The sequence below is a fragment of the Hippopotamus amphibius genome, chromosome 1 (genome assembly GCF_030028045.1).
Source record: "Hippopotamus amphibius kiboko isolate mHipAmp2 chromosome 1, mHipAmp2.hap2, whole genome shotgun sequence".
NCBI lineage: Eukaryota > Metazoa > Chordata > Mammalia > Artiodactyla > Hippopotamidae > Hippopotamus > Hippopotamus amphibius.
In genome coordinates, this window is record NC_080186.1 from 2,085,884 (window position 1) to 2,104,681 (window position 18,798).

Consider the following 18,798-nt stretch of genomic DNA (forward strand, 5'->3'; position numbering starts at 1 on the left):
CCTAGGGTCCAGACTCCCCTATTTAGCAGCTGGGTGTGGGGATGGTGGGCCCCCAGCAAAGCTCCCTGCAGGGGGGCGGGAAGGAAATGAGAAGTTCCCTGTGGGCAGGGAAGAAAAGGCCTTTCAGAGCAAGGATGCGACACTTCCTAAACTGCGAACTCCCCGCTGTGCTCAAAGCCTCTGGGGAAACCAGCAGGACCACCGCCTCTGCGTCTCTCCGGGGTGTGGCAGGGGTGTCCCTGGGAAAGCAGGACTGAGGGAAGGAGAAGCCCCAACTGGCCCACCCGTTCCACCTGGACAGCATCCGCCCAGCACAGGGCTGTTGTCGTCAGGCTCCCAGGGAGGAGGGGGACTTCCCAGGCCCCCAAGCCGCAGGAGGTCCCTGAGCCTGACACCTGGGACGGCTGGAGCAGGAGGAAAGGAGGGCCTGCCGGGCACATGGGCCCTCGCTGCACGACGGACTCGGGGGTCCCACGTTTCATTAGCGCTCCGCGCAGTGCCGGACTGCTGGGAACCCCGCTCCCGCCTGCTTTGTGGCTGCTGGGCGTGGAGATCCTATCAGTCCTGCTCCTTCTGCTTCAATGACTAATTCCCTGGCACCCACCTCACATCTGCAAAGAATGTGGACAAGTTAAAATCTGAACACCGTCTCCGTGGGGCTGCCTCCTGCTCTCCTGAACTGGGAGGCAGGGGCTGTTTTGCCCCTCTGGCCTGGGCCATCCTCCTGTTGGGGCTGAAGCCAAGGGTAGGGGCGGGGGACAGACCTGAAACCTGGCTGGGCTGTCCCAGCTCAGGCGCGTCTGTCCAAGGCCAGGACAAGGAAAACTCCCTGCTGCCCTCGGTGGAGGGAAAAGGAAGACCCTCCAGAGGGGTCATCCTCATCACCTAGAAGAGAAAGGTGACCTCTGGGGGTTGGGTGGGCAGGCTGGGACCCCTTCCCCCAGGACCCTCCAGGCTCTCAGCCTCCTGCAAGTAGGAGGGGCAGGCTCACATCCTGTCCTCATTCCGGGGCATCCGTGTGGTGGGTGGGGGCATCCTGCTGCCCATTCATCCATCCATCCCACTATCCACTCATCCATCCATCATCCACCCATCATCCATCCATCCATCCATCCCTCATCCATCCATCCATCCATCCATCATCCATCCATCCACCCATCCATCCATCATCCATCCATCATCCATCCATCAACCCATGCATCCATCCACCCATCCATCCACCATCCATCCATCCATCCATCCATCCTCATCCATCCATGGTCCATCCACCCACCCATCCATCCATCATCCATCCAACCAAATCATCCATCCATCATCCACCCATCCATCATCCATCCATCATCCATCCAACCAAATCATCCATCCATCATCCACCCATCCATCATCCATCCATCATCCACCCATCCATCCATCCATCATCCACCCATCCATCATCCATCCATCATCCACCCATCCATCCATCCATCATCCACCCATCCATCATCCATCCATCCACCCATCCATCCATCCATCATCCACCCATCCATCCACCATCCATCCATCCATCTATCCATCCATCCATCCATCCTCATCCATCCATGATCCATCCACCCACCCATCCATCCATCATCCATCCAACCAAGTCATCCATCCATTCATCCATCCACCCATCCACCTATCCATCCATCCATCCATCCATCATCCATCCATCTATCCATCCATCCATCCATCCATCCATCCATCCATCCATCCAACTATCCACTCATCCACCCATCCATGCAACTATCCACTTACCTATCCATCCGTCCATCATCCACCCATCCACCCATCCATCCCTGTGTCTGCTCTCTCTCTCGTTCAGCAGCCGTCTTGAGTAACCACTCTGTAATGAGAAGCACACCATGCCCACAAAGGATGTGCTAATAATTAATAACAGTAATTACAGCTGCGAGCCCCTCATTGGCCACTGGTTGAGAGTCCCGTCCAGCGCCTGCTGTCCAGTGGAAATGGGATGTGAGCCACATATGTAAGGTTGCATTTTCTTGTAGCCACATTAAACACAGTGAAAAGAAACAGTGGAAATCATTCAATAATTATTTTTCTTTTCCCAAACTATGCTCATTTCAGCACGTGATCAATATGAAATTGTAAGGAGGTATTTTATTCTATTCTTTTCATTGGCACTAAGTCCTTGGAATCGGTGCCCTTGCACCCACAGCACAGCTCACTTCACACTGGCCATGTTTCCTGTGCCCACGCTGGGGTACATTGATGCCCCATGGGACAATGTCTGTCCTTGTTGGGTCCGAGGTCTGGTGGGGAGGCATAAACCAGGGGGACGTAGAGCAGTACCCTCCTTGTAGCAAGGGGATGTAAGAGCACTTGGGGCCCCCAACTGGGCCCTCGGGAGGGGGTGGCTGTCACTCCCTCCACCCCCACGACAGCCTGGGCCAGGAGAGGTGAGGACCCTCTGGGTCCCTCTGTTGTTTCGTTTTCAATAGCTTTATTGAGTTACAATTTACATACCACACAACTCACCTACTTAAAGTATGCAGTTCAGTAATTTTTCAATTTATTCACAAAACAGGCTCCGGTGGGGGGTGGGGGAGGGATGTTCTGGGAGTTTGGGGTTAGCAGATGCAAACTAGTGTATACAGAATGGGTTAACAACAAGGTCCTGCTGTAGAGCACAGGGAACTCGATTCAATATCCTGTGATGAACCGTAATAGAAAAGAATGCATGTGTATAACTGAGTCACTCTGCAGAAATGAACACAGCACTGTCAATCAACTCTACTTCAATTTAAAAAAATTCACAGATATGTGAACCTATCACCACAGTCGATTTTAGAGCGTTTTCCTGGCCTCAGAAGGGAACCCTGCACCTTAGCTGTCACCCCGCAGCCCCCTCCCCTCCCTGGCCGCCCCTCATCTGCATCTGTCCCTGTGGGTCTGCCATCCCTGGACTTTTATGTCCACAGGAACCGTATGGTATGTGAGCATTCACGTCGGCGCCTTTGCATGGTGTGTTTTTGCATTTCCTCCAGTTGTAGCATCCGCCGTTCGTTTCTTCCCGATGGCGGAGGAACCGTATTCCGTCGCACGGACTCTGTAGTTTGTTTATCCACCTGCAAGGTGGGCAGTGGGTGCTGGGCCCCCTTCGTCTTACAGATGAAGGCACAGGAGGTTTAGGAGGGCGCTGGAGGGGCCGCCAACCGGGGAAGGAGGCCTCCGTGGGGCAGGGAAGTGGGGTCTGTCCTGCAGGGGTCCCCCATCCCACAGGTTACAGGGTGGGGGGAATGGCCCTGGAGGTTCAAATAAAAAATCCTGAGGCCCCCCCAAGGGATCTGTCCAGGGCCTCGTGCCAGTGCCCGGACGGCCTCGCCCAGTCTGGCTGTCCCTGACGGGGGCGGGGGCGGGGGCGGGGGGCACGGGGTGGGCTTGGCGGCTGATCCACGCCGGGTGGCAGTTGGCTGTCGGGGCTGGAGCATCGAGGAAAACACCTGCCTGGCCTCTGGGAGGCACGGCGGGGTGGGAGGAACAGGGAGCCCCCGTCATCCGTCACCCGTCACCTCCCTCCCCCTCGGTCATCGCCTGTGCTGCGCTTCCTCCAGGCTGGGCAGACCTCAGGAGAGGTTCCCCTCCCCAGCTTGGGAGGGGGCCCGGGGGTGACACGGACGCGGGGAACGTGTGCCTCGGAGGTACGGATGCCGAGGGAGCTGGGCTTATGGAGCCTGTCCTCCTGATGCGCAGGAGGGGGCTGAGCGCAGGCTCGCCCCGCCATCCCAGGAACTCACGCTTTCGGTTTTCAGTTTGGAGGAGGGCACAGAGTGCGCGCCTCCCTGAAGCGTGGTGCAGAGCAAAGGGGCCCCTCTCCCGCTGTCTGGTCTGCCTGCGCCCCCCCCCCAACCCAGGAGGGGGACTCCAGCCCCTCTGCCCGCCGGAATGCGAGTCCCCCCAGTTCACGGACCCCGGGGTACCACCCCCACTCTCGCCTCGGCCTCCTCGTCTGCGAATCGGGGACGTCAGCGCCCACCTCAGGCCGTGAGGGTAAACAGCTCCTCAGGCCCGGCTGGCACAGACAAGGAGCTGTCGAGGGTTTGCGGTTAAAGCCGCTCTGGCCCGTGTGGTTACTGTGTCACCCTGAGAACCACCTCCTGCTAGAAGCCTCCCGATTGGAACGAGGGTCTTCCCTGGCAGCCCTCGCTTCCAGGCACTGAAGCGTGGGCCAGTGCCCGCCCCTCCTCTCTCCCGGGGCCTCCCTGAAGCTCCCGCGGAGGCTGGGGGTCGGGACCCCACAGAGGGTGACCCAGGGGACACGCCCACCCCGCGAGGCTGGGAGTTCCTGTTCCTTCTGTGTGTGGCCCTGGAGGGGGCTGGGCCACCAGTGCCCTGGGATGGGCAGAGGGTGTGGACCAGGCAGAGCTGCTAGCAGGGGGGAGCTGGGGCGGGGGCATTCAGACGTGGACGGAGGGCGGCCCTTTGAGAGCGGCTCTTGGCTCAGCCACTGCCCTTCAGCCCCCCGCCCCCGAGCCACCAACTACTGGTCCCCCAGCGCCTCTCAGGCAGACCCTGCACCGGAGCCTGGGGTGTGTCCACCCTGAACGCTGGGGCCGCCCTCTGCCCCGCTCCCTGGGGCAGGGTCTCCCCACGTTGCGCTGTAACGATGGTGTGCTGGGGGGTGGGGGGCGGCGAGAGGGGCAGATGTGCTGCCCCTGGGGAGGAACCGGGCGGCAAGGGCGTCCGACGGGGCTGGGACCCGCCCCCGCCGCTGCCGGCAGCTCCCCTCCAGGTGTGCTCCGTGGAGCCCCGGGAACCCTGGCACCTGGAGGCTGCGGGAGAGGGGAGGGCGAGGTGAAGATGTCAGTTTATCCCAACACAAGTAGTGACCTGTCGGGTGGGGGGGGCCCCAAGGAAATATTTGGGATGACTGAGCCGCTGGCCCTTTAAGGCTCCTGTAACAGGACACCTCCCGGAGGGGAAGACTTCCACTCTCCAGCCTGACTGTGTGTCTCCCCCTTCCCTCCTCCCCTTCCCGCCAGTCCCAGTTCAATTTGCTGAGCAGCACCATGGACCAGATGAGCGGCCGCGCGGCCTCGGCCAGCCCCTACACCCCGGAGCACGCGGCCAGCGTGCCCACCCACTCGCCCTACGCGCAGCCCAGCTCCACCTTCGACACCATGTCGCCCGCGCCCGTCATCCCCTCCAACACCGACTACCCCGGCCCCCACCACTTCGAGGTGACCTTCCAGCAGTCGAGCACAGCCAAGTCGGCCACCTGGACGGTGAGTGGCGTCCCCGCTCCGGCAGTCGCCTGTGGGGCGCACCTGTGGGGCGGGGCTGGCCGCATCCCGGACACCGAGGGATGGCCGTGCGCACCCACGTCTGCTCAGGGTTCCCACCTGGCCGGGAGGAGCATCGGGCAGGGGGCGGGTCTCGGGGCTGGGCAGTCTGGGCGTGCCCACCCCCTCGGACATGTGGCCAGAGTGGACCAGCCTCCCACAGGGCCCCAGAGGGCACGGACGTGCCCCCCACCCCCGGCGAGGACAGAGGCGGACCGTTCTCATCGGGACTGTCCGGCCAGCGTCCCTGAGCTCAGGTGGGGGCTCTGGCTTGACTCCTGTCCCAGCAGGCAGGAGGCTCGCAGCTCTGACGCCTGGAGCCCTCCGAGGCTGGCCCCGGGGTCCACGGAGGCCGCCTCCTCCAGGCAGCGCAGGGCTGGCCGGAGCGTCTGTCGTAGACGGCTTTAGGCTTTGCTCACGCTGTCTCTGGGTGGTCATCTCCAAGCGTGGCCGTGAGACAGGACGTCAGGGATGGAGCCGCCGTGCTGCGGACCCAGGTCCTGCCACCGTACCCTTGGGAACATCCCGGTCGAGATTTTGCCAACCTTGATAACACCCCACACGCCCACGACTCCAGAGAGCTGTGAATTGGTATTGCCCTAAGCGCTTTGATGTTATGTTAACCCTCGAAACGGCCTGCAACCCATAGGGCAGAATGTTACCGTCCCATCTGAGAGGCCAGGACGCCGAGGCAGGGGGCGGGACGTAGCCGTCCAGCGTTACGCAGGGGGTAAGTGGGGGCGCTGGCACGGGAACCCCGTGGCCGGCTCCCGCGGCTGTGTTCCCAGCCACGGGACCTCACAGTCCACACTGCGGCGGGGCTGGGGGAGGAAGGTGCGGCCTGCCGTCCCTGCTGCGGCAGAGTAAAGGCTGTCGGGACGCCAAGACCCCCGGATACACTGCCAGCTCGCCTCTGGGCAGAGGGCATACAGGGCATTGGGCAGGAAGGGGTGCCCCAAGGACCCTCCAGGAGGGGAGAGTGAGCTGGCGCGCGCCCTGTGGACCCCTGGCAGGTCCCGGCCGTGGGGCCACGTCACCTCCTCCGGGAGCAGCAGCTCCGTGCTCACGCCCGGCCCCTGGAAGAGGACCCTGGGGCAGAGGGGTCCGTGCAGGTGGCTGGTTCCTGTCCCTCCCTGCCCCCGCCCCGGGAGCGCCGAGCTGGTGACACCCAGGTCCGCCGCTTTAAAAACCGGTTCGCACTGTTCCCGCTGCCCTGCCGGCCGGGCTGTGGTTTTCCCACACTCCTGGGGGGCCGGAGGCGGGGTGGAGCCGCAGGCATCCGGGACGGCCCCCTGCCGCTGCCTCTGCTTCTTGCTTGGGCTTTCCCTGCTTCTGACCCATCGGTGAGTCAAGGCTCACACTGACTCCAGGGCTTCCAGGGGCCGAGAGGGGCCCCTGGTCCTGCCGGTGCCGGGACGTCCTTGTCTGGGAATTTTCACTCCGTCGCTCCATTGGCGGAGGTGATGAGGCTTCACCGGGACGGGGATGGTGCCTGTGCGGCGCGGGGCTTAGTGCCGGCGTGTCTTCATTTTTCCCTTGGATGAAGGAGGTGGGGGTGGGGTGCCACGCAGCCTGGACAACGCTGCACCTGCTCGGCTTCTTTACTGCCTGTGGGGTCCTGCTCCCCACACCCCTGCTTTGAGGTCTGGCCCTCGAGGCATCCCTACACTTGCACACCTCTAGCGACAGGAGGCTCACTACTGCTCCTAGTCCAAGTCTGACTCGCTCCCTAAGCCCCTTCTCTCTCTTCTGAGAGGGAGGGTCCCAGTCCCTCCTTCATGACATTGTGTCATCAGGGCCTGAGTGGCTGGTCCCCTAGGAGTCCTGGTAGCAGCGTGTGGGGATCCCGGGTCCCTTCCTCTCCATTGTTTGAGGATGCTGGCGGGGTCTCTGTCGCATCTGGGGGGCTTGGAGTGCCTGGGATGGTCTGAGCTGGTCCTCAGGGAGGGACAGGTGCTGTCCCTCTGTCGGCTGCCCTCTGCCACCCTGCTGGTTGCCTCCACCACCCCCTGCCAGGTGTGTGGCCTTGGGGCTGGAGGGGCTCGTAGCTTGGTCACAGTTGTGCTGGCCCTAAGTGGCCGTGTGGTGTGGTCCGTGCAGGGCCAAGGCAGCCCAGCCGGCTGCACCAGGGGGCAGGGGGAGCCTCGCTCGTCCCAGCGGCTCTGCCTCCAAGCTCCGGCCCCCCTTTCCCCCCGACGCCAGAGCAGTGATGCCTCCCTCCCTGCCCGCCCCCCCCACCGACGGCTCGCGGAGCTGAGCTGGGCAGGACGGTGCTGCTGGCACGCACAGAGCCCCTCCCCGGCCCTTCTCCGTGCAGGGCTGGAGGTGGGACACACATGGATAATGAGATTTCTGGCACCTCGGCCCTGGGAGCAGACCCCACCCCCGCAGCTCCCTCTCCTGCCCGGGCTCACCGTGAGGACGGGGACCACCGGGCAGCCTGCCCGCCCGCAGCTCCGGGGGCCCGGCTGTGCGGGCGCTGCCCAGACTTGCCGCTCGGGCTTGCCGGCCGGGCCTCCGCGCTCTGCCGTGTGCGCCAGCCGGCTGGTAACGGATAGATAATTCGTATTTTTCTCAAGTGCAGTTCCAAATTGACTGCTGCCTTCACTCCTCTTCCTGCTCAGGAAAAACACCCTCACCAGCCCCCACGCGACCGCAGCTGTGAATGGGGTCTTTGGCTTCTACTTGGCCGAGGCCCCCCGGGAGTCCCCCCGGCCCCGGGTGCTCCCTCTGCCCTGAGCCGCGTCCCTCGACGTCAGCTCTCACGCCGGCGCTCTTCGGGCTCAGAGGGGCCTGGAGCCCTCAGCTCACAGGCACGTGTGCACATATGCGGACGTGCCACCCTCAGACTTGCATGTACAAACGTGGACACGTGTGCAGACGTGTATACACCGTACACACACGCAGACACTGTACCCGCGCGGGGACACACGCAGACACGCACACGTGCTTGTGCACACCCGCGTGCAGGCCCCTCTGGTCGCTGCCCAGGGTCCTGACACCCCCCCCCCCCCCCCCCCCGCAGAGGCCAGGAGGAGGTGGGCGGCAGGTAACGGAGCAGCAGAGGGGGGACCTGAGACTGTGAGCCGGGAGCAGGGACAGGGTGAGGTGAGAGTTTGGCCGGCGGGTGGGGTCGCTGCGCCCACGGAGGTCCTGTAACACCCTGCGTCCAAGCGTCCTGGTTTTGGGGCCCACCTGGGCTTCAGGGGGAGACAGCTGCTGTGAGAGACCACAGGTGTGAGCGAGGCCCGGAGGCCTTGGGCACGGGTGTTCTTAGGGCTGGGGGGCGGGTGGAGCCGGGCCAGGGATGGCAGTGCCAGGTGCCTGGGTCCCTGGTCCACGCCCTCCCCGGGACATGGCGGGGTCGGCCTCTGCGCCCTGACGGCCCCTCCCATCCTGGGGACCCCCACAGGTTGGCCGTGTGGGGACAGCTGGTGACAAGAGTCCCGGGGAGCAGAGAGGAGGCGCAGCCCGATGTGAGGGTGTCTGGAGGCTGTCCAGCGCAGCCCTGCCTCTTCCTGCTCCCAGGCCGAGCCTCTCCAGGGAAGGGGCGGTCCTTCATGTTCTGGAGGTTTGGGGAGGGGGATCCGAGGTCAGCAGGTGGGCTTGGTGTGGTTGGAGCCCTGGCCCAGCCAGGCGTCTGTGGGCGCCTTGGGCAGGCCGGGTGGCACGGCTGACGGCCCACGGGGCAGGCCACCGTGGGGCGAGACCGTGCGGGTATGCACGGGTGTGAAGGCGCAGCCTGTCCCTGGGGGGGCCTCCGGACCACCTGAACACAGCCCCCTGAGTGACCTGCAGCTGCCCCCACACCCAGCAGGATGTGTGTGCATCCGACCGTCCTGGAGGTGAGCTGTGCCACACGGTGTGAGGGGCCTCCCGGCCCCCAGGAACATGGGAGGGACCTGGGACACACAAAGGCTCTGTGCGGGATTCCTGGGCAGAAGGTGGCTGAGTCAACACTAATGGATTCGGGAGAACACTTTCCAGCCCCTCGGAGGTTTGCAAGCAGGAAAATAATAGCGGAGGTGTCCCAACATGATCGTGGTATCAATTGCGTTATCCTAAAAGTTTATGGAATGCATAAGTGGAATTAATACCTTTTACTGGCACCAGAAGCAATTATACGCATTTGAAGCTGAGGGAAGAGGCTAACAGGGTTCACTGTGGAGATGAAACGGCCGCACTCAGGGAGAACCGGCAGCACACGCTGGCCTGTGCGGACGCGTGGGGTGGGGCTTCCTGCGGCTGGTCCTGGGGGGGTCCGTGCCCCGGCTCACAACCCATCCCCTCAAGCAGCCAGGGAGCCCCATGCCCGGAGGTCACAGAACTTGGCCTGGGGGCCCCCGAGAGGGGCCCCAAGTCCCTGTCTCTGTGGGATGCTCCTGGGGCGGCCCCCACATCCCACCCGCGAGGTTCTTGTAGGGGGCAGGAGGGGAGCTCCTGGGGACAGGAGTCCATCCCACAGCTGTGGGGCTGTGGGCGGGACACGATGCCATAGAGGTTTTATCGCGTCGTCTCTTGTCAGGGACTTGCTTCCGAATTGGACACAGCTCCGTGGGTTCTGAGGTGTCTGGTCCGTGCACTGACGGTGCCCTCGCAGGGCCCCCGTGTGGGCAGGCCCTGCCCCGAGCACCCTGGTACGTGTTGTGAGCTCTCGTGTTCTCCCCATCTTACAGATAAGGAAACTGAAGCTTGGGAGGGCAGGTCCCTGCTCAAGGTCACCCATCAGCTGAGGGCAGAGTGGGGGTCTTAGCCCCGGCAGCCTGACCCCTGGCTCTCGTCACACAGCGTGTGGGGGCACAGCCCGTGCCGCTCTGTGGGGCGCATCAAAGGAGCGGCCTCCTCCCAGCTCCAAGGGCTGGGTCCAGGGACCTCCCGGGACCCAGTGGCCCAGTGGTGAGGGGAGCTGACCCCTCAGAGGCCCAAGGCCTGCCCCTGGCCGGGCCACCTTGGCCCCAGCAAGCCTGTGACTACTGTTTGTCACTGAGTGAGTGACAGCTGCCACTGGGCAGAGAGGCCACATACTTTTTATTGACCAATGAAAATTCCTCTATATGTACTCCTCTATCATAAAGAACACTTTATAATTACAACGCTCCGGGGCTGACCAGGCTCAAAGGGAAACATAGCTACAGGCCGGGAGGGCCTGGGCCCCGTCCGCCTCTCCTCTTCCTGCACCTCAACCAAGCCCCCCATCCCCGCCCCACCCTCTGGCGCCCTTAGCCTCCTTTCTAGCTGGAAAAGTGAGGGCCAAAGGGGCTGTCCCGCCCCGGCTTCTCCTAGAACCGCTGCTGCAGCCAGGGGGGGTCCTGAGTGCCCCAGACCTTGGCCATGGAGGGGCGAGTTGGAGCTTTGCTTCCAAGCAAAGCTGGGTCCCTGTGGTTGGTTTTCAGGGAAGTCTGCTTTGGGGTTTCCTCAGATCCCAAACCTGGAAGCCAAGCTCAGGTTCGTGGATCCCAGGCCCTGTAATTCCCCCGGCGACGATCGGGGCTGTGCGTGCTAGAGCTCGTTCTAGGGCAGGGAAGCTCCCATGAAAGGTGCACAGCATTCAGTGACTTGGACAGTCAGAGGCCGCTGGGGGAGCCACGCAGAGGCCTGAAGGCAGGGTCCCCTAGGATCGCAGGCCTGCCCGGGGCGAGCCCCCGCTTCCTCCGTGGGTCCTTGTGTGGCAAGGGGGCAGCTGGTGCCTCCAGGCCCCCCAGGAGGATGTACCCAGGCGGGGCTGATGTGACAGGAGCCGCCACGTGCTGTGCGGGGCCAGCGCCTCTCGCCCCAGATGCTGTGCGGGATACGGACGGTGCCAGTGAAGACGCTGATGGCAGCCACCTGTGCTACAAGCTGAAAAGTGACCACCCACGTGTCCAGGGCAGGCAGGCCCCGGGGGCGCCTCTCCTGCTGGCCGGAAGTGGACTTTGCTTAGTGAAGAGACGCACTCACTGCTTCCTGGCTGGAGGCCATGGCTTTACCTATGGTCCTGAACTTACCTGCAGTTGCCATGACAGGAAGGTCTCAGAGGCAGGAGGACCCATCCTCAGGGCTCCCGCCGGGGCCGGCGTGACGGCCCTCTGGGGGGGCCACCAGGAGCATCTGCTACAGCTGCGGCCATAGCCCAGCCTCCCCTCCCTCCATCGCGGCAGCCTCCTGCAGCTGGTCCAGCTCCAGCCCCGACCCCCCAGGCCATCCGGAGGCTGCAGGGTGCTGCGGGAAGGAACTGCCCGCGCCGGGCAGTGGCAGTGCCCAGAATGGTAGCCCAGAGGCAGAGGCTCCTGGACTGTCCTGGGAGCGGAAGGTGCCCGCTGACCCTGGCGGTCCTCGTGCTGACAAGGCCAGGCCAGCTCAAAAGGCCACACGTGGGGTGAGCGTCGTGGGGGCCTCCTTCTCCCGGCCGTCAAGGGGGCCCTCCCAGCGCCGGGCAGAGCTGGGCTGGCGGGCAGCCTCCCCACGCCGCCCTGTGGCGGGCAGTTCCGAGGCCCAGCCCACAGCCGTGCTGGCTGGGTTCTTGCCAAAGCGTCCTCTCCATAACACCAGCCGGCGATGCCCACTGCAGGCGGGGACACTGGCCTTCACACGAGGCCAGGACAGACAGGCTCTCGGCCTGGCAAAGCCAAGTTTGTGGGCAGAGGCACCGCGTTTGGACCCGGCTGAGGCTGAGCCCGGTGCTTCAGGGATCCATGCTGCTTGTGCCCTGGGAGTGGGCGGGGTGGCTGCTGGCGGGGGTTCTGGGGCTCCCTGCGAGCCCAGCCACGTCCCAAGGGCTCAGAACACGCCCTGCTCCCACCCCCTCCTCAGGGTCCGGGGGGTGGCCAGATGTGGTGCCTGGGTCACTGAACAAGGACCAGATGGAGGGAGGCCCTGCCCGTGAGGGTGTCACTGAGGCCAAGGGGAGGACAGCTCCCTCTGCCTGGCTTGGGCCCAGAGCAGAGAGTGATAACAATAGGCCCCGCCCCCGCCGTGTGCCAGCCCCCCACCCCCTGCACGGTTCATGGCGGGGCAGTGGGTCAACAAGGCCCTTGGGGGTCGGGACGGAGACTCATCACACAGCATCTTGACAGCAAAGTGGGGGCTGGAGCACCCAGGCCAGCCGCCCCCACCTGGGAGCCACCCACTGCCCCAGGCAGCTGTCTTCTTCTCCATCCATGGTCGAGGGCCTCCCCAGCAGGGTGGGGGCAGGTCAGGCTCCCGCACGGTGGTCCCCTTGCCCCTGAGAGGCTTGCGCCCCACCCAGGGACGAAGGGTCGCATCTGGCCCCCGTGTCCTTGCCTTGTCCACCGGCCTCTTTGAGCTGTGCAGCCTTCAGGGCCCCGAGTCAAGCCTGGTGGTGACAAGGGGTCTGGAGATGGAGCTCAGGGGTCCCAGGCTGCTCCACTCCAGCTTTTGGAAGCAGAGTTCTGGGTCCCTAAAATGGGGTGAGAATGCATGACCTCAGGGAGGGGATCCCGTGTGCCTGGCCCCAGCGCAGAGGCGGCGTCTGTAAACGGTGGCCTTGCGGATGGTCTGGGAGCCCCGTTGAGAGCCTGGGGCTCTCAGCCTCTCCGGACCCACCGGCCCGCCCCTTCCCCCCAGGGCCCCTCACCCCCTGGCCAGGCTTTGGGTGGGCCCACAGCTCCCGGCCCGCTGACCACGCTGGGCCTTCACTCTGCACAGCAGGCCTGGTGCCCTCGCTCCTGGGTCGGCTCAGCCCACAGCTGCTGCCCGCCCCGCCCCGATCTCAGCCCAGGACACGAGCACTGGAGGCGTCCTCTGCCAGCCTGCAGCCTTGAGTGGGCTGGTCTGGGGGTGCATTGGGCTGTCCGGCCTGCGAGGGGGTGTCAGCAGATGCACCTGCTCCCTCCCCTGTCAGGAGCTCTTGAGGCTCTGACCCCTGCGGGCGTCCGGGGGCTCCCCAGAGCCTCTAGCCACCGAGGTGAGCCGCTGGCCCTGGGTCTCCTCGTGCGTGGACCCTCACTGCCTTCCGAGCCTGGGGGCTCTGAAGCAGGCGCCCCAGGCCGGCCGCCTCCCTGACATTTGTCAGAGACCCCCGTGCCCCCGGCTGCTCTCCACCGAGGGAAACCAGGAGCGTGCTGCGGTGGGCCTGCGCCCGTGAGGGTGAGGGGTGGCCCGGAGGGGGTGGCCATGTCTGTGTGGCTTGTGTTCCCCGGGAGGCCCCCTCACCGGGATGGAGAGAGGGGGCTGTAACCGGGGGGCTCCTGTGAGCTTCAGGAATGGCCTGGGAATCCACGGAGCTTCTTGCCAAGCGCTCTGCGGATCTGCCCTGGGAGCTTTTCTAGGATGAGTGCGGGTCTGTGGGCTTGGGTAGGTCCCCCAAGGGTCCACAACCCAAGAGAGGAGAGAAATGTGGGTGTGAGCTCCTGCACGTGGACGTACGCACGCACGCACAGTAAGCAGATAAAAGAGGTTTATAAAAAAATCATTTAAAAAAATAAAGCCCCCACTGCAGGCCCCGTCTTCCAGAATCTGTTGTAACAGATTCACCCAAGCTGGTTAACGGTATTTGCGGTTTGCAAGACGCTACACGTCCCTGGAAAATGACAGACAAGTTATTATCACATCTCCACTCTCCTCCTGCCCAAACCTGCCCGTGCCGGGCACCCAGCTGCCGGGGAGCGGGCGCGAGGAAATTAACAGCCACCACGCCGCGCCCGCCACCCGCCGCCCTCTCCCCCACCACCCCCGCACCAGCCCTGCCAGGCCCGAGGCTCCCAGCCAGGCCGGGCCCATCGTGGACTGGGGGGTGGGGTGGGTCGGAGGAGAGGAGCCGGGTGGGGGCAGGATGGGCACATGCCAGCATTTGGGCAAACCATTTCCTGCAAACACGAAGGAACACACACATCCCCGAACAGGCAAGTCCTGACGGCTCCGTGTCAACAGCTGAAGATAAATAAGGTTTTATCGGCTCCGAATCTGTTGAAACACATCATCTAGCGGTTCTAGGGAAGCAGAGGCGGGAGGGAGGGAGAGAGGACGGTCTCCACGTGACCTCTTTTATAGAATTGGTGACGACCCAGGAGCCCTCCTCCCCCCTGCGGCCTGCCCAGGGCGGCCTGAGGCCCAGGAGCTCTGGGAGGAGGGGGAAGAACTAGGGGAGGGGGTGGGGGGGCGCCTTCATTCCCTCCAGGTCCCACCCTACACCCACCCCCAGGTTTGGCCATCCAGGCCTGCCCCTCCCCCTCCCAGGCTTCCCTCCTGCCCTGCAACCCAGCGGCCACAGGTGTCACCACCTGGTGCTACCCAGGGGTGGGGAGACCTCCGGCATCCCTCCCTGACTCTGTCTGACGCAGGCCGGGCCAGGCATCCGTGGTCCACCCCCTGCTGGGGTGGGGGCCTGCCGGGTGTGTGTGCCCGAAGGCTGCGTGAGGGGCGGCAGGCGCTGGGGACACCGCCGTAGGGAGTGGGCCAGCCCGAGGCCAGTGGGGGCCTTGCCAGGGAGCCAGAGGGAGGAGTGTCCTCTCGCCGCTCGCCGCCGGCCCGGGTGAGGCACCCCAGACAGCCGTGCGCTCCCAGCCCAGTCGGCTTTCGGAGGGACGGTCAGGCTGCCGCCGCCCAGCGGTACCAGGGACAGCTCCCGCAGCTCCTCCCGGGGGCGGGGCGTCCGCAACTCCGGAGGAGGTGGCCGGTGGGGCGGGGGCGGGCGGCAGAGGGAAAGGCTGCGGTGGGGCGGGGGCTCTGAAGCCACGTGGCGCTCGGGGAGCCTGGGGGTGGGGTGGGGGGGCTGGGGGCTGCGGCTTTGCACCTCCCAAGGCTGCGCCTGGAGCCCGGCTCCCTCCCTGTCTTTGGGGCTTGTTGGGCCTAAAGACCCCTCTCAGGTCGTGGGCGGGAGCAGGAGGTCAGAGGACAAATGAGAGCCTGTGGTGGCTGACCCCGGAGAGGGGGCTGCAGGGCCTGTACGTCCCTGGGGGCCCGTTCGGCTCCACCCCTCCCCAACCACAATCTTGGACTTGGACCAGCTGCCCTGTTCACGCCAGAGGCCAGGAGCCACCTCCCCTGGAGAAGCTGATGTGCTGTAACGTGTGCAGGCACCCCCGCGGCAGGCCAGGTTCACGGGTGCCGTTTGTAGCACATCAAGGGCCCACAACCTAGCTGCGGGGAGGTCTTTCCAGTGGCTTAAGGTATCCCAACTGTCAAACCCAGAACCAAAACTGGGACCAGTGGCCAGACCTCCGAGGCGGTCTCCTCTTGCTCACCACCTCCCAGCCCAGGCCAGCTCTCTGAGGGTCCTCTGCACGCCCCTCCCAGCCCCTCTGCACGCCACCTCCTTCACTGCACCCTCCACAGGCAGGGGCGATGCCTGCAGGGGAGAAACACCCTCTGGGGTCCACCAGTGGCTGCAGGAGGCCCCGGTGAGGTTGCGTGGCTGTCAGGCCTGGGCCTCCGATATGTCTAGACTCTTCTGGGGGCTGAGGGGCTCTCTGCCCATTTTCCTTCATGAGCCAAGGGCCTGGCCACCACTGGGTGCTCAACAAAGGCTTGCTGAACAGATGGCTCTCTGAATCCCTCCATCACTGCTTGAGTTCCGGTCCCTGCAATCCAACTGAGGCCCGCCATTCCCTGTGGGGCCCTCCTCTTCCAGGAAGCCCTCCCACCCCCACCCTGGGTAGCCTCCTGGAGCCCCTCTGTGACACTCCCCAGGCAGTTTCCTCCCGAGACTAACCACACACTTGTCTCAGGTTGGGGACGGGTCCTGAAGCCTTGTACATGGGTGGACAAGCGGGCTGGGCGCTACACTGGCACCTGGTGTTTGCTCTGGGCTGGGCTACTGCTGCCCTGGGCACAGCCCTCGGGACAGGGCACTCAGCTTATCTCCCAAACCGCTGCTCTGAGGAGTGAAGGGGCAGCGTTTATACTGATGGGGACACCGGAGGTCAGCGGTCACCTCCCCAGGAAGCAGGCTGCCCCGCACCCTGTGTGGCCCCTGAGCCCACTGAGGGCCCACCTGCCCCCATAGGGGATGTCCCTTCCTGCTGGAGTAGGGTCGCAGGCACAGGTGGACGGGGCACCAGAAAGGGAGAAGCCCTGTGGGCATCCAGTTCCCTTCCATGACAGGGGCCCAAGGGGGCTTGTCCTGAAGTCATTGCTGAGGGAGTTGGGCAGGGTCCCAATCCCCCAGGACCCTCCTAGGGAGACCCCAGCCCACTTGTCCCTGAGCCCCATCAGACCCCACCCCAGGTCAGCATTTCTGCCTGGGTTTCAGCTCATGAGAGGAAGGACGGCTTGCACTGCTCAGGGCCAAGGGTGCTGGGGCAGGGGGACCTCTTGCCTCTGGGCTCAGGGTGAGCTCCACCTCCCTTTTCCTGGACTTGGGGGTGCTGAGGGTATGAGGCCCTGAGGGTCCATTGTGTTCCTTGATGGCCAGAGAGGCAGCACAGGTGGCCAGATCAGGGTGTCAGGCCCCAGCTTCCTTGGCAAAGGTGGGCTCAGCCCTGCTCGTCCTCCAGTCTGCAGCAGCCCCTCCTCCGGCCTCCGTTTCCCTGAGGACCATGGTGGTGTGCGATGGGGGGCTCTCCAGGGCCCTGTGGGTGGGGTAACTGCGCGTCCCTGGGGGCTTGTGGGGGGCCCAGGGGCATGGCACAGGGACAGGAAGCACCCTGTGATGCTGAGACCCCGAGGTTCCTCGCTGAGGGATGGGTCCCCAGGAGCCAGTCATTGGAGGACAGCCAGCTTGGAGACCAGTGGGCACCCCTGTTTCCAAGGTACCCTTCCATCGAGGGTCACTTTGAATGCATGAGAGCTGGCCTGGATGGGCCACCTGGACCCCTGAGTGGGGTGGGCCACCTGGACCCCTGGGCGCTGGCCCTGGAGGTCCCTGCAGGTGGCGTAGGCGTCACCCAGTCCTCCCTGGGTCAGGGGCTTCGGCTGGGGTCCTGGGGCTCTGTGGTCAAAGCCTCTCTACCTGCAGTGGCCAGAATGGAGCAGCAGGGCTGGCCCCTCAGAGGATGGTCCAGGGAGACCCTGTGCATATTTCCTCTGCACAAATGCCAGAAAACCTAACTCCAGGCTTTTAAACCCTGAGACGTGATGCTCTACCCTCCCCCCTTCAGACCACTAGGGTTCACAGGCTTAACGCTTTGGACCTGGCTCCCAGCCCTGCTTTCCAGCAGCTCCTCACTATCCTGGCCTTTACTGTCCTCATCTGTAAAATGGACCTAATGGTACCTACTTCTCCAACCAGTGAGATCCAGGTGGAACGTGTCTCCACCTGGCTGCATGGGACACTCAGAGCAGCTGCTCTCACTGAACCAGCCAGACACCACTGGGTGGGTGCCGGGAAGAGGCTCTTTGAGGGAAGCCTGCCCAGAGGCGCTCAGCGAGGGTCAGGATCCTGGTGGTGGCCGTCATCAGAGAGCTGGGGGCAGGGATTCCTGGCAGGGGGCACAGTGGGGGATGGCCAGCCTCATTGGTCCTGTCCCCACCCCCGCAGTACTCTCCGCTGCTAAAGAAGCTCTACTGCCAAATTGCCAAGACGTGCCCCATCCAGATCAAGGTGTCCAGCCCGCCGCCCCCGGGCACCGCCATCCGCGCCATGCCCGTCTATAAGAAGGCGGAGCACGTGACCGAGGTCGTGAAGCGCTGTCCCAACCACGAGCTCGGGCGGGACTTCAACGAAGGTGAGTGTCCCCGCCTCCCCTCCTGTGCCCAGCGGCCAGGGCCCCAGCCGGGAAGGGGAGGGCCGGCCCGGGGCCTCCTCCCTGGAGGCAGCAGGTCCGATGGGAGGGGCCGACGGGTGCGCCCAGCAGCCCTGTGTCCTGCCAGCTCTGCTGGGGCCTTGGGCGCCGGCACCCACAGGTGAGCCGGGAGCAGGGCTCCTGAGCCAGGGGCACAAGGGCGGCCGGCCAGCCCGAGTCCCACTGGGGGGCCCCAGTCTGCGGCGATGCGCCCGGCACGGGGGTGCAGACCCCAGCTGGCACCTCTCTGAAGCGCATCCCCTCTCGGCAGGACAGTCTGCCCCCGCCAGCCACCTCATCCGCGTGGAGGGCAACAACCTCTCGCAGTACGTGGACGACCCCGTCACCGGCAGACAGAGCGTCATGGTGCCCTACGAGCCCCCGCAGGTAGGGGGCCAGGCGGGGGTGGGGCTTCGGAGCAGAGACCCCTCAGGTCACTTCCAAGCCCCCAGAATTGAGTCCAAGCTGTGCAGCTCCTCCCGCACCCCTCCCCTGCCTGTAGGCGGTGCTCTGACCACCCACACTGCCCGGCTGGGGGGCGGCGGGGGGGTCGTCTCGGCCTCTCTGGGCATCCGTACCCCCAACTCCACAGAGCGGGGGGTGGAGTGGGCCCGCTGACCCCGAGCCTCAGCCCGGCCCTTCCGTCCCCGCTGAGGTCAGGAGGAGTTAGCCCCGGCGGAACGGGGGGCTGAGGGGAAGAGGAGAGGCCTGCGGTCAAGGGCACAGCGCTGCAGGGCCCGGGGGTGGGGGAGGCTGGGGGTTGGTGCTGCAAGAGGTGTGCGGAGGCCGAGAGACCCTAGGGGGTCTGACTTTGACCT

At 64.5% G+C, this 18,798-nt stretch overlaps 1 protein-coding gene across 3 annotated transcripts in view; it reads left to right on the forward strand.

Annotated features, from left to right (window-relative positions):
- TP73 (tumor protein p73) overlaps positions 1-18,798 on the forward strand; it is a 70,834-nt gene that overhangs the window by 42,914 nt on the left and 9,122 nt on the right. For all 3 annotated transcript variants that reach the window (XM_057750616.1, XM_057750623.1, XM_057750631.1), the window contains exons 4-6: positions 5,022-5,264; positions 17,737-17,923; positions 18,252-18,367. In XM_057750616.1, coding sequence (XP_057606599.1) covers positions 5,022-5,264; positions 17,737-17,923; positions 18,252-18,367 — 546 coding nt within the window. The remainder of the gene's footprint in view (positions 1-5,021; positions 5,265-17,736; positions 17,924-18,251; positions 18,368-18,798) is intronic.